This window comes from Dipodomys merriami, unplaced genomic scaffold (assembly GCF_024711535.1).
Source record: "Dipodomys merriami isolate MVZ:Mamm:240054 unplaced genomic scaffold, mDipMer1.0.p SCAF_114, whole genome shotgun sequence".
NCBI lineage: Eukaryota > Metazoa > Chordata > Mammalia > Rodentia > Heteromyidae > Dipodomys > Dipodomys merriami.
The window spans coordinates 2,747,808-2,771,219 of NW_027202427.1; the positions used below are offsets into that span (position 1 = coordinate 2,747,808).

Sequence of the window (23,412 nt, forward strand, 5' to 3'; positions counted from 1 at the left end):
GGGCCAAATGCAAAGAAAAAAGCCAGTTTGTCCTCTATGGTCAGATAGTGGCCCAGGTCCCCAAGGTATCCATGACAAAAAGCAGGACCACGATCCTCTGGAGATGCTAACCAGGCCAGCCTCCCACCCCGACGGCTCGTCCTCCCGAGGTCAACCAGGAAGCCGGGCATTGTTTGGCCCAGAACAAAGCCGAAAACAATGAGCAACAATATTCTGGCCTGAGTGAAAGTGAATTCCACTGGGGGAATGGTTTTAGCTGCCCTGTCTGGGCCAGACCCGCTGCCTGCCTGGGGCTCGGCACAGCCCCGCCGGCTCACCCACAGAACTTCCAGCTCTGCCGGCCGCCCGCAGCCTCACCCGCTCAGATCAGGGGATCTCAGGCTCTGGGAAGGGTCCACCACACCTCATGTCCCACGGCTACTGGCCAGTGAGCCAGGATCTGCACTGACCGCATGACACAAGGAGTACCTGGGGCCAGATGAGCCCTTCCAGACTAGACTGTCCTATCTTAAGGTGTATAGAGAGAAAACTGGACAAAGGTAACCAGGCCTGAGGAAGACGTGGTCCCTGGGAAAATGCCAAGGGGGGGGGGGTGCAAGGTGGATCCCCAGCACAAGTATAAACTCAAGGACGGGGGAAGACCCTGATTGCTTTACCAAACCTCCTGGAGGTGGCAGGACTTGACCCAAAGACCCAGAGAGCCAGAGTGGCAGTAGATAAGAAACAGGAAGGAAAGAGCTGGAGCTGGGTAATGGAAGGCCTGCCTAGGATGGAAGGCCCTGGGTTCCATGCCTTGGTCCACAAAGAAGACACCAGGAGGTGAAGGAGGACAAGCTGGCCTCTCTGGGCTGTACCCGGGGGCAGGAGGCCCTGGCACTGCCCAGGTCGGGGGAGCTGAGGCATATCACATGCCCCCAAATAGAGGTAGCCCAAGGTTGGGTCTCAGCAGGCTGTTAAGTTGGAAAAGGACGATAAGAGGGCTGAGAGTCAGAGGGCTAGGTCACGTGGGTCAAGTCAAAGGCCAAATCACTTCCTTCTGCCCCTCAGAGGTCCAGGGGGCGATGGAGAGCAAAGGCAGCAGGCACGGAGTGACAATTGCTGAGAAGCTGCCTAGTGTGTGTCACCCACTGCCCAGCAAGGGAGCACAAACAGGCAATGGTGACCAGCAAGAGGTGGCCCCCAGGGCATCCACCAGACCTGGTGCTAAGCCCTTCCTAGATAGCAAAAGGGACTGGAACTCAGCCACGACAACCCTACTGTCCATTCTCCAACCACAGCAAGACCAGGCTGGACGCTCCCAAGGTCTGAGGAGATGGCGTTCTGAGAGCAGGGGACAGCACATGCATGGACAGTCATACCAGGCAAAGCAAAGACACACTGGGCCCTGAGGCCAGCGCCGGCACCTGGGTGCCCTGAGTTTTGTGACCCTCTCATTCTCCACCCAAGCCATCCCCGCCCCCCCCACCCGCTCTGGGTAGATGTGAAGGGCCCAATACACTGGCGCTACCCAGTGCCACCACAAGCTGGGCGGGCATGGGGTGGGCGGCAGGTGGCTGGCCTCCCCCCTGACCTGGCATTCCTTGTACCAGGGGAGGTAACTGGTGGGGACCAAACCCTGGGCATCATCTGGTTCACACCAGAGAGGCACTGACCACACACTGGCTGGGCTACCAGTCACCCCCTGACCCCAAGTACTAGGTGGAGGGAGAGGGGGTTTCATGAAGGCAACGAGAACTTATTGGAGGATCCGAGGAGACGGGGGCTGGCAGCAGTGAGTGTTGCAGGGTTTAAAAGGCTGCAGAGCGGAGGGTCCTTTGAGGAAGGGCTCCCCTGAGATGGGCCTGAACTGGGGCTCACACAGGAAGGTCAGGACCCCCGGACTCCACATGAGAAGCCAGGTGCTCAAACTCCACGCGACCTCCAGAGAACCCAAGCCTCAGAGGAGAGAGGAGGGAGGAGACCCCTGAGGTGTCTGCCCCGGGCCCGCAGCACGTGTGGGCATGGGCTGAGGCTGGGGTCCCACGGGCCCGCTGGGCACACCCGGTGGCATGGTGAGTCAGCAGGCTGCCAGTTCCTGGCACTGACTCACCTCCCCCACCCAGCCTCAGCTGACTTTGCCGGAAGCGGGGTGCAGTGCGGGCAGCCGTGGTCCTAGGGCAGATGCTACAGGGTCCGGCATTCTTTCTGAAGGCCTCAAAAGAGACCCCAGGAAAAGTCTCCTCAGGCTTCCCCTTTCAAGGTACAAAACCCCAAGGCTGCTGCCCATCTGCCCTGACTCGGCCCCACTGCACCCTGGGAAAATCCAACAGGCAGCCCCCCCTTGCTCGGTGGAGACAGGACAGGGCCTCAGTAACAACTCCAGCCAGGCCCCAGGCCTGCTCAGAGCAAGGCCACTACCCCTGTCGCCAGCGCTCTGCCCGAAGCCACAGCTCCAGGGAATCAGCAGGAGGGTCCCGGAAAGCTACCCTGTTTCCGGGCCTCAGTGCTTGGGTCTGTTCAGTGGGCACAGTACCCCAGGTCATTAAATGCTGGCACACAACCTCCCACCCCATCCCCCTGCTCTGTTCCTCTTTCAAACATGATTCTTTCTCCTCAAACAGGAAGAACATTCTTCTTCCTTCCTAACTAGCTCCACCCTTACCTCCTGTGGCTTACAAATAAATGCCCACCAGCCAGCCTGGGCAGGAAAGTCCATGACACTTTTATCTCCAATTAACCACAAGAAGTAGAGTAGAGCTGTAGCTTCAGTGATAGAGCAGTAGTCTAGAGTAAAAAAGCTAATAAACAGCACCGAGGCCTGAGTTCAAGCCCCAGTACTAGCGTGCCCATGCGCGTGCACACACATATACACACACACGATGTCCATGAAACACTGGTGCCAGAGGAACAACATAGCAAGACAGGCACGCAGCAGGATGGGTGGTAATGAAGGCCCAGCACTGTCTGCCCCCAGCGTCCAGCTGCAGAACGGAGCCTGGACAGCTCGGCGCCCACCCAGGTCCCCAGGGCACCGAGGACAGACCTGCTGCTTCGTCCCCCACACCTTGCTTGTGCTCTGTGGCCTGGACACTTCCCGGTTGGGAACACAGTAGCTGACCCCGGTGAATTTCCCAAGGTCAAACATCTAGGAAGCTTTTCTCTGCTTTTTTTTTGAGAGATGAGCTGGGGCTCTTGGGGAATTAATATCTATGACACATAGTCCCTGAGCATCTTCCCAAAATAACCCTGAGGGAGATTCTCCTTGCCCCTCCCAGATCTGCCCCATGTCAGGGACCCTGCACAAAGTCAGACTCACAGGGGGCCCTCAGAAGGTTCAGTGAGGGCCCTCACGCACGCCGCCCCCCTCCCCCACCTTAGACAAGAGGAAACCGAGGCCCTGGCACCTCAAAGACAAGAGGAAGGTCTGACGCCAGTGTCTTCGACAGGTGACGCAACAGGGTTGCGGGGAGCTGGCTGCCCAGAAAGGAAACTGAGGCATGAGGGGTGCAGGCTCAGCGTGGAAAGCTCTGATTGTAAGCCGGGGAGGACGCGATTCGAACTCATTTTGTTGGGCTGGCCGGTTCTGGTGTGGCTGCGATGGCAGCTTCCAGCGCTCCAGGTGGGTGCCGAACACCAGCTACTGCTCCGCCAGGAGAAACGCTCAGCCGTCAAATCCCGGACCCCGGGCGGCGGAGCGGGGGTGGGGGGAGGTGGCAGGAGGCCCCCACGGGCGCATCTCCCAGGGCATCCCCCACGGCTGCTCCTCAGCCGCACCCTCCTGAGGCAGGTCGGGGACACGCACCGCCTGCCTGTCGCTGTCAGTCACACAATGTCACAGGCCGGGGGCGGTGCAGCACCGCACACCCCCTGGAGACCTGCCCTGACCTCTGTCCCCAGCAGTGTTTCTAGCAAACCCACCAGCCTGCTGAGCCTACCCCAGCTCAAGAACTAGCAGCGGCCTGGAGTCACTCTAAACATCTCGTCCTCAGCTCTGCTCCTTTGTCCCACGGCCTCTTGTTCTCCTGAGGATCGCCCCCCTCTGCACCTGGGCTTCGTGAGGCACAGGCAGGGCCGGCAGGGACCTCAAGCTGCCCAACAGGCTCCCGCTGGGCCCCATGCTCTCGGAGCTGAGCACCCTCTCCAAGGGCACGATGGAGCCATGCGCGGGCCCGGGACCCCACACCAAGCGCTGTTGGCCTTGGGGTGGTGACGGGCAGGGACTGAGGAGCAAGGGGCTCTGCTGGGAAATGGAGAGGGAGGGAACACAGGCCTTGGGCAGCGGGGAATGAGGCCTGGGGACACTGAGGAGGCCTTCCAGGGTGCTGCATATACCAAAATCCCATACGGGGGTCACCAAACCACACGCCTCAGGGTCCTGCTGGGCATCTGGGACCTCTCGCCCAGGCATTACTTAACGACAGGTGAGAAGGAGGGGAAGGGCGGGCCAGCGCTGTGGGGACTCAGCCCGTCTGCGGGCCAGCGCTGTGGGGACTCAGTGCTGTGGGGACTCAGTCTGCCAGGCTGTCCTGCACAGCCTACCTGTGCCCAGCTGGTGAGACATCAACAGCTCAGGGTGGAGGGCGGCCGCTGGCACGAGCCCAGCACATGGAGGTGCTCTGAACAGAGGCAGAGGCGACTGCTGGGTTGGCTCCCAAAGAGCTCTCTGTCCTCGGGTGTCCAGGCTGGGGCATACCCGTGCTGTGAGCTGTCCCCCCCGCCACTGGCATAGATCTCAAGGCCTGGGCTCAAATGGGTAGGGCACCTGCCTCATAAACACAAAGTATGAGAAGAAAAAAACAAAAGCCCTTCCCCCAGGGTTGCTTTGTCGCCCACCATTCCTGGAAGTCCTGGCCTCTAGGCCCTGAAAGACATATCCTGCTCTTCTTTCTCTCCCTAAATACCACCTCCTCCAGGAAGCCTGCCTTGCCCCTCCCACACGTACCCCCAGCAGCTAGGTGCCCATCCTCTGCTGGTGACTGTGTGCCTGTTCCTTCTCTGTGGTCACAGATGGCAGAATGTTCTAGGGCTGGGCTAGGCACCCAGGTTGACCATAGATGTAGCAAGCGTCTGTGCCCCTAATCACAACTGTTCTCCTTCGACCGCAGAATCACGGTGGCTGACATGTGCCTGGCACCCGGCTGGATACTTCCCATTAAACACCAGTTAATAGCAATTTCTTTAATCAGGCTAAATATTTCTCTTCTATCCTTAAATCCTTTTCCACTGCTCACAGCTGCGCACTTATCTCCTAATTAGTCCAAAGGTAAGGAGGGTTTACAGCATGGTAGAGATTGCCAGGATAAAAGGCACACAGACATGCCATATACAAGCGAGGTCCTCCAACGGCACCGTACCAGCCAGTGCCAACTGCCCAGGCTGTGTGAGCCAAGCTCTTGACAGCCAGTACTGTGAGAAATCTTACCTCCCCATGTCCCACAGGTGAACTGAGCCCAGAGATCTTAAGCAACTTGAAGACTGCACAGCCCAGAGAAGAACCTACTCTGGATCCTTAACCACTGCCCTCTGGGGCATCTCCAGGTCATGACCTCTGACACCACGAAGCCCCAACCCTCAACTTGACACTAGAGGAGACAAGGCAGACAGAGAGACAAGGTAACTACAGCAAGGGTTAGAAACCAGGTCTCCCTAGCTGTTCAGGAGGCTGAATTTCAGGACAGTGCTCAAAGCCAGCCTGGGCAGGAAAGTCCATGAGACTCTTGTGGTAAGGGACCACACTCAGGACCTGAGTTCAAGCCCCAGTAGCAGACACCTAAAGAAAAGAATCCAGATCTCTTTGAGTTGACCCAGACCAGTCTTCAGGGACCAGGTGGTGACCAGCAGCAACTGTGGAGGGCACCCCCTCTCCTCACTCTTCCCCCCTCCCCCACAACCCAGGCCTCCTCAGTGCTTTCCCATTTAGCTAAACTCAGAGCAGGTACGAGGGAAGGACATCTACCAAGAAGACCAAACACTGACCTGGCAGGCTAAGGGAAAGGGTTTCTAACCACGGACCTTCAGTTGGGTTAGAGCAGTTAGGGGGCCAAAGTCCAGGACCTGATGAGGGAACAGGAGGGTGCTGCCCCCCAGCCCTCGCTGCTGGGGAAGGCCGTGGCTGCCCCCAGTGGCCTGGCCACCGCTCCGGTCCTCAGAGCTGCCACTGACCCCTGACCCTCCAGCCTCCCAGCCCCCGCAGCCAGAACTTAATCCGCTTACTCCCCACGCACATCACCTGGGCCAAACGCAAAAAGTCTCCTTTTCCTCCTTGGAGGCAAGGCTGGCAGAGATTTAGGCCAAACTATAAATAGACAAGAGCTCCCGCCTTGTTAATTCACTCATCTAGTTCTTTGGTCAACCAGCTCCTCCTGACCCCGGAAGGCTGAGTTTCACCTTCACACTGCCCTGCGGGGAAGGCCTCCGGGCTCTCCAGCTTTGCTCCCCGAAGGCTCGGGGTGATGCCAATACAATCACACCTCCTCCGGGGAGAAACAGAACACCCCCTGCCCTGCCTAGAGAGGGGAGACATCTTTCATTTCACTCCTGGTTCAGCAAACCCTAACCGTGGACGTGGCCCTAGGTGTCCACCCTTGCTCTGGGAGTGACGTCACGCGGGGAAAACACCAGATTCTCAGTTTCTCCACCTGGCGCTCCGTGTCACACCAGCCGGCTGTTTGGGTGGTGTCCCCAGCCCGGGCGCTTCACTCCCCAAACCACGTGAGGGGAGTCGGCAAACTAGGTCAGCCGCCGAGGCCAGACGCCTCATTCAAGTGGGTTTCCTCCTGGGGCTCCAGGCCCAGCTGAGATTCTCCCATAACCGAGGTGGGTGAGCACAGAGCTTATCTGCTTTCCTTCCTGAAGCTTCTTTAGAAGCAGTTGTCAAAACAACCAAACAACAGTTGGCTGCTTTGAGCGGACCTCTGAAACCATGAACTAAGGACGGACAATGGGTCCCGGAGGCTGGACCAGCCCAGGGCCTGTGCCACAAGGTGACCCAGGGAGACCACCTGCCCGGGACACCCAGCCACACCAAGCCGCCCCCTGCTTGGCTTCCGGAAAGATCCCTCCCTGCTTTCACACTCTGCCAAGGCCTTTACATGGGCAACTTCCTGTACTGGTAAGGCCCTTCCTGTGCTCATCCACAGTGGCAAACCACTATCTCTCCAGACCTCTGGGAAAAAAGCCTGTGGAACTTTGTGGATCCAAAGCATCCTCACAGGGGAGAAGGGGCGTGGCTCTGTGACAGTACTGAAAACTCTCTCTCTCTCTCTCTCTCTCTCTCTCTCACACACACACACACCCCAAGTTCCTAGTTTGCACCACCCCCCTACCCCCACCCCATGCTCAAGCCTGGAGCCCTAGGTGGAAGCAGGGGTATCACCTGTGGGTCCCCAGAGCTCCTCAGAGGCTGGTCCACTGGAAAAGTTCACAACTCTGGGGAGCAGGGCAGGAGGACAGGGTCTTGCTATGAAGACCAAACTGGGCCCCAGGGCTGAGGTGACAGGCATGCACCACCATGCCCAGCAAAAGTCCACAACTTTTTGCTGACTGAATGATCACACTTTCAATTCTCAGTTTCCAAATGCTTAAGAGATTTTCCCCAAGCTTCCCCCCTGCCATTAAACCCAGTCCCCGGGGCCTTCCCCCACCTCAGCAGAGCTGGAAGACTGTCAATATAGAATTTCTTTGTGACTGGAAAGGCCAAAGACTCACAGAGTTCTACTCATGGCTTTAAGAAGCTGGAGTAGTAGAGCCTCTGTCTAGCAAACACAAAGTCCTGAGTTCAAACTCCAATACTACCACAAAAGCAAACTGGGGCCACCCTTCTCCCGATGTTCCCTGGCCCTTGGCCATGGGGCTTCTGGGCCCAGGCCACTCCCTGGCTTTGGTTTTTTAGGGTGAGCGATGTCACTGACCTGTGACTAAGTCACTCCTGGTGGTTACTACTACGTCACTCTGACAACAACCAGGGACCAGGCTTTTCTCCTTCCCACGCCTGCTACCCTAGTGGGCACCACACGGTCCCGCGGTCAGAGAACTTGGGCGATGACTTTGCCAGATGGCAGATGCGAGCACACAGGAGAGTGCTGGGGGGGGGGTGCGGAGGCCCAAGTCCCCGGTGCTGTGCGACCTCGGGCAAGTGGCTCCACCTCTCTCAAACCTTGCAAGCCTTTACTTTGTGTGCAAGCTGGGGATGGCAGCACTGGGCAGCAAGCACTACCTCTGAGCCGTTTACCTCTGGAAATGCACAGGAAAATGGAGGCAACAGGCTCAGGAGGTATAGCTTCTCCCGTGGCCAGGCCCCTGACTCGAGGGCTGATGGTCGGGGGGCTTCTGCTATGTCCCCTGCTCCTGGTCTACAACAGGTGCGCAACACCCCCAAGGCAAGAGATGAAGGTATGACATGTAGGCCCAGGCAGAGATGGGCAGGAGCACACAGGATGCAGAGGGCAGAGGGAGACAGACGGAGAGGGGGTGAGGGTGCTGCGCGCAAATATCACAACGAAACTTCCCTGGGCGTATCTAATGTATGCTTATAAAAACATCTTAAGCCAGGCGCCGGTGGCTCACCCCTATCATCCTAGCTACTCAGGAGGCTGAGATCTGAGGATGACGGTTCAAAGCCAGCCTGGGCAGAAAAGTCCGTGAACCGGAAATGGCGCTGTGGCTCAAGTGGTAGAGCGCTTGCCTTGAGCTGAAGGGCTGAGGGACAGCGTCCAGGCCCAGAGTTCAAGCCCCACGACCGACAAAAAAAAAATCTTTAAAAAAAAACATAGTGGGCTGGGAAGGTGGCTCAGTGGTAGAGTGCTTGCCTTGCATGCATGAGGCCTTGGGTTTGATTCCTCACCACCACATAAGCAAAAAAAGCTGGAAGTGGTGCTGTGGCTCAAGTGGTAGAGCATTAGCCTTGAGTTGAAGAGCTGAGAGACAGTGCCCATGCCCAGAGTTCAGACCCACAACCAACAACAACAAAAAATAGTATGGTTGGGCACTGGTGGTTCACACCTGTAAATCCTTGCTACTAGGATGGCTGAAAACTGAGGATCACGGTTTGAGGCAGACCTGAGCAGAAAAGTCTGTGAGACTCTTACCTCCAATAAACCGGAAAACTTTGAGCTGTGGCTGGAAGTGGTAGAGCAGTAGCCTTGAGTGCAAAAGCCCAGGGACAACACCCAGGCCCTGAGTTCAAGCCCCATGACCGATTAAAAAGCAAACAAAAACTTAATACTATGACGACTACTACTACTTAATGCTTTACCCAAAGAGGCTGGCCATGACACCAGTATGGCAATCTGAATCCTGGGCCAATCTCAGCGCTTTGTTTGCATTTTGGTTTTGAGGGAAGATCTCATTGCTTTTGCCCCGGCTGGCCTTGAATGCTTAGCGCCTCCAGAGTGGCTGGAACTACAGGTACAAGCCACCTTGCCCAGCTGGCACTTATATCTACGCACACATTCTCTGACTGATAGAGAGAACAAGGTTTGGTTTTCTTCTTTCAGTTTTTCGATAGTAAGTTTTCTGTGCTGGAAGAGTTTGGCTTTTCTACTGAACATGCATAAGAAATAAGAAATCCTGTGTCGTTGGCTCTCTTGAAGTGTGTGTGGGGGTGAGGGTGTGCACGCATGCATGCTGGGGTGGCACTTTCTGAAGACACTAGGAGTTCCGGGCCTGGTGAGGTAATAGACCAGAGTTTATAGCAGGGGCGAGGCAGGTCGGGGAGGGCCTGGAACAGCCCAGAGCCCTAACCCAGTGGGACAATCCCTTAAATTACCCTCGCCCAGGGCGGCCCTGGTCCTTGGACTCTAGCTGAGGGGGGCCGGGCTTGCTGTGAAGAATCTTTCCTTGGAGAACTGGAGGAGAAACTACATAGGGTGCACGGAGCTGGTTCGAGTCACCCCCATTTATGTCCCCTGTCCCTCCAGCCCTCCTCGGTGTTCCATCTTTCAGGTAAGGGAAGCTGAGGCTCAGAGAGGTTTACTGAGTCTGCTGCAGTCACAGAGTGGTCACGGGCTCCAGCGAGGGCCTGCACCACTGAGTCACACACACCCCAGCCCTGGAGCTAGGGTTTGGGCCCAGAGCTCCCCAGCTCAGCGAGCTCCACCATGTGGGCTGTCACAGCAAATGCTTTCTTAGCTGTCTCATGAACAGGGCAGGCTCCCGAACAACGCAGACACGCACCAGACCACATTGCTCCTTTTCTTGAAAAGGGGACCCCAAGGCCCGGGAGGTAACCTCAGAGGAGGGCGGGCCGGAGGAGCTGGCCAGCAGCAGGTCTGGACGGTGCCTCCCCACAGCCCACCGTGGGTGGCCCAGACTGTCTTTCTAGAAGAGCAAGCTAGGAAGGCTGCCTGGAGCATCCCATGTCTAAGAGCAAATCCAGCTAAAAAATCATCTCTCGGCCTCTCCCGCAAAACGGGCTTCCCAAAAAGGAGGCAGAGTGCTGGCCTCTATCTGCTCGTGACCTATAAAACTGCCAGGCAGAGGGCCCGCCCTTGCACAACTCTTTATCTGGAGGCCGAGCCGCATTCCAGCTTTGGAGCAGAAGGTCCTCCCGGTCTCCCAGGGCCCCTGTTACTCATTAACCAGCAAGAAGTGCTGGGGGAGGGAGGGGCTGGGCTTGGAGTCCATCCAGTGGAGAGGCGGCCTAATAACTAAAGTCATCTCTGAGCCTCAGTTTCCCCCTCTGTACTAGGGACATCATGTCAGCACTGGCCGCTGTGGGTCTGCTCTGGTAACTGACCCTGCCCTTCTCCTGTCACTTGCAGCTACACAATAAGAATGTAGCGGAGAAGGCTGATGGGGAAGGAAGCACCCATGGGGGGGGGGGTAGTTGCTCCAGTCCACCAGCGGCCAGGGGTTACTTCTGCTGCTGAACAATTAAGACCATGGTAGAGCTATCCTCTCCCTCCACACATGCCCATCCATCCGCCGGGCAGTGCTGGGAAGTGTTCGGCACAGGGGTAGGGGGGAGGGAGGGAGGGGGGCTGGGTAGGGCTGCCCCCTTCCGACAAGGGCACACTCAGGCCCAGCAACAGGTGGCAGGCAGCAGACAAGGGGACCCACAAACCAGTTTTTTTTTAGTCTCTCTTCAAAGGTGAGCCCCACATCAACCGCACTCCAGCCCTGGGTTGGCAGGAACGTAACTGACCCCCTTACAGGTGTGTGCTCAGGGGATGGAGGTGCAGCTCAGTGGTGGGTCACAGGCCTGGCCAGGCCAAGGCCTGGGTTTCATCAGAACAAAATGATAGTCACAAAGCAGCAGAAAGGAAAGGGGCGGCTGTGCAGAGCTGGGCACGGTCCACAGGTGGGTGATCCACAGGTAGGTGAGGGATTAGCATAAAGGCCCTTGTTTAGTGAGGGCTGGGAGAGGAGAGCTTCTTCACTCCAAGCCTGGGCTGGAGAAGAGAGCTCCTCTACTCCAAGCCTGGGCTGGAGAAGCCCCGTCTTCAGGATCTGCAGGAAGCAGTACTTCTTGCCGAATGCCAGCACTAAAGGACTTTGAAAGCTAGTGAAGTTTTAAATCAACTAAACCAGCCAGAGGAAGACACTCCTTCCTTCAGCCCCCCAGAAAGATACCCTTGTGATCCCCACACCAAGGAAAGCAAGCCTGCCAGCAGTAAACACATAGACAATCAGCAGAATGTCTTTTTAAGGCTTATAGATTAGATAAGAAAACTGTGTCAATGTTAAATGTCCCGAGTTCTTAATTGTGCTGTGCTTATGTAAGACAATGGCCTGGGTCTTACAAAATAGCTGAAGGACTGGGGTAAAGGGAAGTCCCAATGAATCAGCAGAAGAGAACACTCACGTGCTGATTGGTGGAACAACACGTAGCAAGAAGGAGACAAACCCAGAAACAATAGGAAAATCTGGATGAAGGGTATATCAAGGTCACTATAGCATTCTCTCAATTTCACCGAGAGTTTTCAACTGTGTGTGTGTGTGCGTGCGTGCGTGCGTGTGTGTGTGTGTGTGTGTGTGTGTGTGTCCATACTGGGGCATGAACTCAGGCCTGGGCACCATCCCTGAGCTTTTACACTCAAGGCTAGTGCTTTAGCACTTGAACTACTGCTCTACTTCCAGCTTTTTGGTAATTTATTTGAGGTAAGAATCTTGTGGACTTTTCTGCCCTGGCTGGCTTTAAACTGGGATCTTTAAATCTCAGCCTCCTGAGTAGCTAGAGTTTCAGGTGTGAGCCACCAGTGTCTGGCACAACATGTTTTATTCTGTTTCGTTTTAATAAAAACAAAGCTTAGTGGGGTTGGGGATATAGCTCAATATTAAGACCACCGGGTTCCATCCCCAGTACTGCAGATAGTAAATAATAATAAATGTTCAATATAATCGAGACGATTTGTGACGAAAGCCCCAGTCCCCAGAGCACCCTGTCTGCCGAGGGAGCCCGGGTCACCCCTTGGTGTGGTGCCATCATGAGCCGACTCCGCAAGGTTCCCATTCCTGTGCCATCCCTGCAGAAGGTGAGCACACAGGGGACCAAGCCAGGAGGCCTACTGCAGGGATGGAGGTGCCCAGAATGGCCAACGCCACCCCACGGAGAAAGGAGGGGGAATCAAAGCTACTCACGTTTTAAAGGCTCCTCAGAAGGCGCTGTGTTTCTGGCTCTGGACCTGCGGCCAAGAGAGAGGACAAGTGGTCAGATAGAGCCTATCTGCACCCGGGCCAGCCGTCTTCTGCTCAGGGGTGACAGCAGCATCTCGTGCAGGGGGTGACTGTCTCTACCCAACAGGGCCTGGGAGCAGAAAGGCAGGTGCAGGGATGCACCCGGGGCCGCTGGGCCCGCAGCCCTTGTGCACACACACCCTGTTCTGCATGCTCTTGAGCGGTCTGCAGGTGGCCTGCTGGGCTCAGAGGGGCATGCAAACAGTAACGCCCCCTGAAAGGCCTCCATACCCCCAACCCCACCACACCACAGGCTCTCAGCAAGCCTGTGACTGGTTGGGTATTCCGCACAAACACATCAAAGGTCACAGCAGGGGGGATGGCAAGGCTCTGAGAGACCCCTAGATTTTGAGAATGTGACACCCATCAATTACTACATTGGCGTGCGTGCGTGTGTGTGTGTGTGTGTGTGTGTGTGTGTGTGTGTGTGTGTGTGTGTGTGTGTGTGTGTGTGTGTGTGTGTGTGTGTGTGTGTGTGTGTGTGTGTGTGTGTGTGTGTGTGTGTGTGTGTGTGTGTGTGTGTGTGTGTGTGTGTGTGTGTGTGTGTGTGTGTGTGTGTGTGTGTGTGTGTGTGTGTGTGTGTGTGTTGGGCTTGGGACTTTAACTCAGGGCCTGGGCACTGTCCCTGGTAGCACTCTACCACTTGAGCCACAGCTCTACTTCTGGCTTTTTAGCTGTTACTGGAGACAAGTCTCTCCAACTATCCCACCCTGACTTTGAGCCACAGTCCTCAGCTCTCAGCTTCCTGCGTAGCTGGGATTGCAGGCGTGAGCCCCGTGCTGGGCTGCTGAAGGCTAGCATCATCATGCCAAGCCCACCAGCTTCCCTTTGCTGGGGCCAGCCATCTTCCTGGGGGAACGACTCCAGGGCCATTTTATGGGCCCTACTATGGTTTATTTCGTGTATTTTAATTCATTCACTTTCTGCAGGGCTAAGGGTAGAGCCCAAGGTAAATTCTACCCATTGCCTAGAAGGACTACACCACCGTGCTCAGCCTAAGGCCCTGTGAGGGTTTTTAATAGGAGTCTCTGGTACTTTGGAACGTGGTTTGGGAAACAAGCAAATGGAGGCAGAGTACCTGTGTCTCAGACCACCGGCAGAGCCTCTTACCCAGTGGCAGGAAGGCCCTCCCAGTTTCCTGGAATATAACCCACCCCCCTCAGAAAACCAGGAAATGATTTCTTATCGGGGAGATCTTACATCTCAATGAGCAGTTAAAGTGGGATTAGCAGTGACCGGGATAGGGGGACATGCTCCCCACTATACCCTCCCTCCCTCGCTCCCTCCCAGATGCCCTGCCCTGTGGTCCCTACCCGACTCAAAACACAGGTGTGGCCCCAGCCCCCAAGTCAGACAGGCCCTGGCTACGAAAGATCCCCACTGGTCCAAGGTACAGGGTAGGAACGGCCAACTGTTATTATGTGAGCACCTACTATGTACAGGGACACAGCAGTGAACAAGCCAAGGTCCCCACGTTACTGAAGCTTTCCCTCATGCTCTTGTGAAGCTGGGATGCATCAGTGATGTCTGCCTTGGGTACGATGGTAGAAGTAGCAACCGTCTATGAGGTTTGAATCTGACGGTCTGGGACTATACTAAGGGTAGAGGGCCAAAGGGAAGGAAGGAGTTCACATATTTACAGCACAACCACAGAATGATGCAAAGAAGGGCGGAAGCTTTCTCCCTGAGGTGAATTCTCACCAGCCGGGGGGAGGCCAGCCCGGCCTAGCAGTGGATCTGAGTGGCACTCAATCTTGGGACAGCCTAAATCTACTGGCCTTGGAGTCTCAGCCCACTGAGTGGGCCGACATCACCTCTACTCCTAGGTGGGAACAGAAGCCAGGCTTGGCCAATCTGAAGGGACTGCCGACTCTTGCCTCTAACCATGCCGGAACCTAGGAATGATGATTGAGACACTCCGGCTAAAGACACTGGGACAAAAGAGGGCTTTCTCTACACTGACATGGCTCATCCAGAAAGCGGAAGGGGAGAGTTCTTACTGGAGCAGCTAGGAGTCCCGCTCCACGAGGACAATGGTACAGGCACAGAGGGACACTTAGCCCAGAAATGAATGGAGACAAAAGACCGCCTCTCTCAGCACCTGAGTCTAGCTACACCTGAAGTTCATAAACACAATCAACGTTCTTTACAAAGATTTTGGCCAATTACAACCATAAGAATCCAGACTTATGCCTGGTCTTGAACTGGATGTCCTTTTATAATGGTCTCCTTATCTCTAAGATTCTCAGTCCATCATAACAAATGGGAAAATGCAAACAAACTGACATCTAACACACCTCTCCCCGCCCCCCCCCATGCCTCTGGCAGCCCTGGCATCCAATTACCTGGAACCTGTGGGCAAAGGTTGGACCTGAACCTCCCTGGTCCTCACCCCACCCCTACAAAAACACCTGCTGGGCTCTTCAGAGCCTATCATAAATCCCGCCCTCCATCCCGGGTGGCCTGAGGGCCCCGAGCCCCAGCTGATGCCCAGCTCTGCCATTCCAGGGAGCTCCGCGTTCTCAGGACCCAGTGTGTGTCTGTCAGACTCTTCCCAAGTGGAAACAGAAATGGCTTAACCAGGTGGGGAACCGAAGCCCCTCCCCCTCCCCAAGCCCGGTCCCCAATTCAGGAAAACTGTGTGCACTTGCCAGGTGAAACCAATCTTTTTTTTTTCTTTTTCTTTTCTGCTGGTCCGAGAGCTTGAACTTAGGGCCGGGAGCTGTCCCTGAGCCTCTTTGTGCTCAAGGCTAGTGCTCTCCCACTTGAACCACAGCACCACTTCCGGCCTTTTCTGAGTAGTTTATTGAGGATGAGTCTCAAGGACTTTCCTGCCTGGGCTGGCTCTGAACCCTAATCCTCAGATCTCAGCCTCCAGAGTAACTAGGATTACAGGTGTGAGCCACCAGTGGCCAGCTGAAACCGGTCTTTAAGCAAGGGAAGCATCAGATGAGAGCTCCTGCATGTCCTTGGCTCAGGCCAGCCCACACGGGAATTTACCTAGCTGGTGGGCAGCTTCTCTGAGGGCCGTTTCCAGCAGGCCCCATGCTGGTCTCCCCGGAGCCGAGAGCATCTCCCCAACACTCCTGGAGCGAGCGGGCAGGGCAGGCCGCCAGGCCCCTGCTGTGGACCTGGTCGAGACACAGCGCCTGCAGCCTCGGGCCAGCAGGGCCTGGCTGGCTGGGCTCTGGTCATGTGACCTGGCGCCTGCAAATGCCTTCTGTGGCTTTTGGAGCGGGGACACTGCTCACTAGTAAAAGGCTTCCCTACCTGCATCCTTTCCAAGGCGGCACTGACCCAAAGAACCAGGCAGGGCCGACTCCCAGCCCAGAGAGTGGCCTTGGGCAAGTCACCTGCCTCGGGAGGCCCTGAGTTTTCATAATACAAGACGGAGAATGTGAGGTTCACATGTCGTCATCCTTGTTGGTAGGGTGGGGGCTTTCACTGAGTTGCCAGACCTCCAAGGCTCAGGCCTCCCTCCGCAGCCTCCAAGGAACTGGGACAACAGGTGCCCCACCTTAACTCCAATTGCGGCCCCAGGGCCAGCAGCAAACACGCCAGCTGGTTAGCAATGCACCCACCTTGGCCATCCCCACAGACCAGAGCCGAGCCTGGTGGCTTGAACCTGTAATCCCAGCACTGAGGTGGGGGCTCATCGTTTTGAAAACAGCCTGGGCTACAGACAGCAAAATCTTGCCTCAAAAAGATGGGGGGGGGATCCCCAAGAGGTCTCAAGATTGCACGTGTGGCTGCCTGCGCCGTGTTGCTATCATCGCTGCTTTGTTACAACATCCTGCCACCTCCCGTACCGAACAAGCCACCCTGGGAGCCACTCAGCTCCCGGTCCACCTCCAGGCCCGTGGTGATAGCAAGCTGGAGTCAGTGGCAAAAACATATTGAGAAAGGGAAGAGAATCCTCCCTGCCTCTCAGCCTCCAATCTAATGACCCCATGGGCGGCGGGGAGATGCGCAGCGGCCGGCGGGGCCCTCGGAGAGGCTGGGTGAGCGCTGCCCACTGCCCAGGCCAAGGCAATAAAACACGGCGCTCCAGGTGACAGATTCGGGGCTTTCTCGGAAGAGCCTGGCCACCTTTGTTCCTCTCTGCCTTCCGCAGAGTTTCAAAGAAAGCAAATTACCCTTCTGGCTGGAGCTCACTGCCCGGAACTCAAGGCAGAAGTTGGCGCTGCGGCTGCCCTGGGAGCTGCCGCCCAGCCTGGCAGGGAGGCACCGCGGGCTCCGCGCAGGGCGGTGGCGGCCTGGGTGTCCCCAGAACCCCAGCTCCGTGACAGAGGCCTGCGACTTGCCCCGGCCAGGGGAGGGCGGGGGCTGGACACCGAGTGAGAAGCTGAAGGGTTCCGTAATCACCTTGCCCTCTGCCCCTGCACTGAGTCAGCGCTGGGAATCATCGCAGCCGCAGCCGGAAGCCAGACCCCAGGCAACCTGCAGGCGCCCGCCGGCAAAGTGCGGCCGTGGGGGCTGGGCGGGCCCCGGCTCAAGGAGCATGGGCACACAGGGGCACCTGCGGCAGCGACAGGGAGGGAGGGCACGTCGCCCCCACACTGCACCCCGCACGGCTGTACCCCTGCGTCGCCCCCACACTGCACCCTGCACGGCTGTACCCCCGTGGCACACAGCCAGGGGCATCCATTGCACACATGGTGGCCAAAACTCGGCAGGCCGCGCACGCACCGCAGGTCACCTTTAAAGCCACCACCAGCAAGGAGCCAAGACAGAACAAGGCCCTGCGGTACTGGTGGGACAGGGATGCCATGTGTGGGCTTTCTGGTTTTGCATGCTCTCTCTCTCTTGCTGGTCCCAGGCTTTCATTCTGGGCCTGGGCGCTGTACTGTCCCTGAGTTACTTTTTGCTAGCACTCTACCACTTGAGCCATAGTGACACTTCCAGCTTTTTCTGTGATTAACTGGCAATGAGAGTCTCATGGACTTCCTGCCTGGACTTCAAACCCCGATCCTCAGATCTCAGTCTCCTAAGTAGCTAGGATGACAGGAATGAGCCACCGGCGCCTGGCTTCTTTTTCTTGTTCTCATTTATATTCTTTTACCAAGAGTGGAAGGAAACACATTGTTCCTAGAAGAAATTCTTCTTTCTCGAGGCTGGTGGCTGTGGCTCAGCTGGGTGTCCTCCTGGAACTAAGAGCCTGAACTGGGGTGCCTTCTCTCAGAGTCCCAACACCTTGGGAAACCAACAGGGAGACAACTGCTTCCTTAGAGGGATGCCAGGGATGGGCAGCCCACGTGGTGAATAGAGAGAAGGCTTGTCCCTTTATCCAGCAAATTTACCGCAAATACAAGGCCCAGAGAGGGAAAAGATTCACCTAGGTCATACAGCAAGCCAGGAGCGACATCCAGACTATCACAGGGCCTGGGCTGGGGCTTTGATGTGGTCAGGGCTCCTGTTATGGTTCATGTATATACATGGCATCTTTAAAAAAACAAAAAGTGTCTTACTACATAGCCTAGGCTGACCTTGAACTTACAGCCCTCATGCCTTCACCTCCCTAGGGTTAGGATTACAGGTGTGTACTACCATACCAAGTAGGTGGATGGCAACAGGTCTGTGCTCAGGTGGACAAGTAAGCTGACCGTGGCCAGAGGAAAAGCTACAGGAACTCAGCAGGGTGAATTCATGTCCTTTGAGGGGTTCCTATGGGTCAGTCACTGTTCTGGGATGCAGGATGCTTCTAGAATGACAAGGAGCGGTGGGAGAAAGCTGTGGGCTGAGGGATGGTCATGGGCAGGCTGAAAGAGCCACAAGGAGAAGCAGGAACTGTGGACAGTGAGGGTAAGCACCCGCAACAGTCAGAGCCTGACCAGCCCCCAACACCGGGTTAAGGAGTTTGGACTTGGTGTCACAAGGCGCGGAGAGCCACTGAAGGCTCCTGAGCAGGAGAGCAACATGGTAGGCTCCTGGACAGTGTAGAGGCCCCGGCAGTCCTGGGGACCCGGAGGAGGCCGCGCTGACATCCACCCTGCCACAGACTCAGGTGTCCTCCGGGGATGAGGGGCGGGGAGGGCACAGCCCTCGGTTCCAAACTGCACAGGCAGGGACTGTGCAGAGATGGGGTCTGAGGCACTATTTAACGGGGAAGCGGAGGCTCAGGGAGGGCAGGGAGTTGCCCAGTGAGCACACTGAGAACCAAGCCTGCCGCCCGGGCCTGCCCTTCTCCCAGTCCTCCTGAACCAAGCCAGGGCCAGGGCTGCATATTGCAGACCAGGCTCCATGCATCTCTGAGCCTTCCAGGAGGTCCATCCTGGATTCTGGGGTGTCTCCAGGCAGATGGGTCACACTGAACCTAGCTAGCATGCCTTTCCCCCGGCCGTGCCAACCTGGGGAACAGAGACTCTGCGTATAGCCACCATCACTACTTTGAGGCAGGATTTGGGTGTGGCTCCACGGTAGGGCACGTGCCCCCCGCATGTGCAAGACCCAGGTTCCGGTCCCAGGGAAACACGACCCCACCCCCCAGACACACAAGGGGGAATGAGCACTGCAGGGGAGAGGAAGGAACAAAAGAACAGGGCTCTCTCCTTTTCTTTGCAGTCTTGGGCTTACGTCAGGGCCTGGGTACTGTCTCTGAGCTGCTTTTGCTCAAGGATAGTGTTCTGCCTTTGGAGCCAAAGCTCCACTTCTGGCTTTTTTGGTAATTTATTGGAGATCAGAGTCTCTAGGACTTTCCTGGGCTGGCTTTAAATGGCAATCCTCAGATCTCAGCCTCCTGAGTAGCTGGGATGACAGGTGTGAGCCCCCAGCACCCGCCTATCAGGGCTCTTCAGATGTTGGTGATTGCTCTCACTCAGAGCTCAGCATCCTCACCACAGGGTTGGACAGCGGGTGAGCCCAAGGTCCAAACTCCCACGGCAACACCTGCCACAGGCTCCTGTATGCCGGTCCTCGGTACAAACTACCCAGGATTGCTCATTAACTTCCTGATATACATCTTCTCCTTGCTTCACAGGCAGAGCTCCCCTCCCTCCCACTGTGATACTGTGGGACTGAGCTACCTGCAAACAGGGACTTTTCTACTTATCGCTGCCCTTTTACCCCGGCACCATGCCTGCATAAAATTGCTGCTCGATAAACACTTGTAGTGTGGCCAGCAGACCATGCCTGCAGCCCCAGCCATTCGGGATACTGAGGCTGAGGATCACTTGAGCCCAGGAGTTTGTTGAAGGTTGGCCTGGACATCATTATAAGACCCTCTCTAGGGGGTGGGAATATGGCCAGTGGTAGAGTGCTTGCTTGGCATGCATGATGCCCTGCGTTTGATTTCTCAGTACCACATAAACAGAAAAGGCCAGAAGTGGTGCCTTGGCTCAAGTGGTAAAGTGCTAGCCTTGAACACAGAAAGGCTCAGGGATAGTGCCCAGGCCCTGAGTTCAAGCTCCAGGGCTGGCAAAACAAAAACAACAAAACCCTCTCTGACAGGCTCAGGCTGTTCCTTTGTCCATGAGCAGGGGAAGTTCAAAGTCATCGGTGGTGGGGTGGATCATTCTCTGGGCTAGTGGGTTAGCTGGGACAGAAGAGGTCAAAGGCTCCTGAATGCAAGGCTGGCTATGCACAATGAGCTGGCAATCCTGTGGGTTCTGACTACGTGCGTTAGGTCCACAATGGTCCGTTGTTTGAATAGACCAAGTGGCAGAACCAAGAACATTGTGATGCTATTTTTGTTCAAAGCAAAACAAAACCACTGCAAGCTTACTGAGCGAGTCCCAAACAAAGCTCAAAGAGGAAACTGAAAATAAAATGAAAGTAGATCCAGAAAGTGGTAAAAAGTGTTCTGTATCTGTGACACCTGAGGGGCGTGGCCAAAGCTGCATGTGAAGGGCAATGTATAGCCTTAGGGGCCTTTATTTATTTATTTGCAGTGAAGTTTATTTTTGAGGGAACCCAGGGCCTTGCATGTATGTTCTTGCCAATCATATATTCTGCCAGTTAATTAGCCACACACCTCCACCTATATCCTACTTGCTTTCGTAATGATCTGAAAGTACTACTTTTTATTTTATCCATTTTGTATTTCTTGAAGTATGTTATTTTTGCTTTGATTTAAAAGGAATCTTTGGCAGTTTCTCATAAAGCCAGCACATCTACCTTACGATCCAGCCAGTCATTTCCTATACAAATGAAAATATAGGTTCACAAAGATGGAATGTGAATATTCACAGGAGCTTAGTTCACAAAACTCCACCCTGGGAAAACCAAACTGTACATCCACAGACCAACTGCGGCTGAGTTCCCCTTCCACAGACCCCTGGGGGGCATCTGACACCACACAGTACCAAACCCCGTGGACACTGTTGTTTTTTCCCAGATATACACTCTTAGATAAAGCTTCATCTACAAACTCGCAATACTAGCAATAGCTAGTAATAAAACAGAGCCATTATAAATGAAAGTTATTCACAGATGAACCGCTTCTCTCAGGATCCTTCCACTTAGCTCTTCCAGAAGCAAGTAATCCCGGTAACTGACATCTCAAAAAGGGTAACAGAAGAAGGTGGCCAACTCTGTAGGACGGAGTCCTGCTGGTGCATGCCCCCATCCTGCCTAGATGTCAGGCAGGAAGACACGAAGCAGGGCTGGGGGCCTGGCTCAAGGGGTAGTGCAAGATGCAGAGTTGACACGCATGGTGACAGAAATCGAGAGCGGTTATCGGAGGGCTGTGGATGTGGCTCAGTGGGAGAGCACTCGCCTCTCAGGTGTGAGACTCTAGGTTCAATCTCCAGTGAGAGCGAGAGAGGGAAGGAACACAAGACAACTCTTTTGGGGCTGTAGGAAGGTTCCCTATCCTGATATCGGTGATGGCTACATAGCATATACATTTGTGAAAATTCATTAAACTGTTTAGAAATCTCTATGTTTCAATACATGAGTATTAGGCATCAATTTAAATTTGACTTAATTTTTACTTTGGTTGCTGATCAAAGACACACCCCAAGTCACTTAAAATGCTTTTTTGAACAAAAGAAAAAAATTCTCAGGGAACTATTATATTCGTGATGCAGAAGAGGCTGAGACGGGAGAATGACTTGAGCTCACAAGTTTAAGCCCAGCCTGAGAGACTCTGTCCTAAGCAAACAAAACAAACAAATAAATATCCAAACACTAGTAGCTCACACCTGAATCCTAGCAACTCAGAAGGCTGAGAGCTGAGGAATGTGGTTCCAAACCAGCCTGGGCAGAAAAGTCCCTCTGACACCATTATCTCCAATCATCCTCTCAAAAAACTGCAAGTGGTCCTGTGGCTCAAAGGGTAGAGTGATAGCCTTGAGCAAAAGAACTCACCTAGGCCCTGAGTTCAAGCCCCATGACCAGCAAGAAGTAAATAAGTAAATAACCAGAGAAGAAAACTTAAAATACAGATACCCAGGTAGCTCCACCTCGTGACCATTCTACTTTGGGTGCCCTGGCTGGGCCTGGTAATCTGTTGGGGCTCTACCACTTGAGCCACAGCTCCACTTCTAGCTTTTTGCTGGTTAACTGGAAATACAAGTCTCTCAGATTGGTCTGTCCAGTCAGGCTTCAAATCAAAATCCTCAGATCTCAGCCTCTTGCACAGCTTGGGTTACAGACAGGAGACTCCAGCACCCAGCAGTTTTGGCAGGTTTTTATTGTTTTTATTTGTTTGTTTTGTGGGCATGGGTTCCTGCTAGGTCGGGCAGGCCGGTCTCTGATTCCTAGGCTCAAGCTATCATTCTCAATCAATCCTCCTCCAGCCTCAAGCCTCCCAAGTAGCTGAGACACCCTGTTCCTGCCAAGGACCGTTTAAACACTTGTAACATCGTTGAGGACCATACAAAATGATCGATGCAGGCAGATGGCCACTGGCTGCCGAAGAGAGGAATACATGCCTGTTATTGTCATGCACCAAGTGGCTGCTTGGTCCTTAAGTGTCCTGCAGACTAGACATTCCCCACCCTGCACAGGAGGGCACATGGCACCCCACAACCTGTTCCAGATAATTCTCCCCTTGTTCTGTTGAGGACAGCGGTCTGGCTTTTGGAAGCCTCCCGTGCCCCTGCCCCCCAGCCTTGGCACCAGCCCCAGGCGTGGTGGGAAGGGGAACCCCACAGCCCTGTCCATAATTCACCTGGGCTGCGTGCTCCAGGGAGGTTAATGGCCCGTGTGCCTGTTAAAGCAGCATGTCCAGGCTTCACCCCATGTTTACACAAAGAGCTCAGGGCCAGACTCACTGGCACAGAAACAGCACCGTGCCCTGCCCAACTGTGGCCCCACTGGGGCCTGACCACTCCTGCCTCTTGCACCCCAGCCTCATTCCTCACTCACCACCAGGAGTCTCTTAGGCTTCAGGCTTGACTGGCTTCTGCCCTGCTGTCCCCAAAGCCCATGAGAGCCTCTTTCTATGCTGTCCTCCTGATAAAGTCCATGTGCCCAGCACCCAAGGCCCTGCCACCTGGTCCTGCTAAATCCAACCCTGGCTCCTGGTCCTCTCTCCAGTTGGGACCCTGGGGACAGGTTCCTTTGCACCTGCTACGCCCTAGCCCGAGTGCCAGTCCACCCTGTTTCTACAAGGAGAGAGGAGAGCAGCTCAGATGTCACCTCCACTAAGAGGCTGAAGAACATTCTTCTGCCCCCTTCCCCCCCCCCCCCCCCCCCCCCCGTCACTCCAGTCTTCTTCAGGACACCATGCATGGTGAAGGTCACTGCAACTGCTCCTCCCTCTGAGAGGTGTGAACATCTGGAAAGCCAACAATGTATCCTGTATCTAATGCCTGT

General features: G+C 55.3%; 1 protein-coding gene across 4 annotated transcripts in view; it reads right to left on the reverse strand.

Moving 5' to 3' along the window:
• The window catches only part of LOC138822732 (sodium- and chloride-dependent taurine transporter), an 83,429-nt gene that overhangs the window by 45,156 nt on the left and 14,861 nt on the right, over window positions 1-23,412 (reverse strand). For all 4 annotated transcript variants that reach the window (XM_070015648.1, XM_070015646.1, XM_070015647.1 and 1 more), the window contains exon 2: window positions 12,559-12,602. Coding sequence is in view for 2 of the 4 variants with exons in the window: in XM_070015646.1 (XP_069871747.1) it covers window positions 12,559-12,602 (44 nt within the window). In the remaining 2 variants the exon portion in view is untranslated. The remainder of the gene's footprint in view (window positions 1-12,558; window positions 12,603-23,412) is intronic.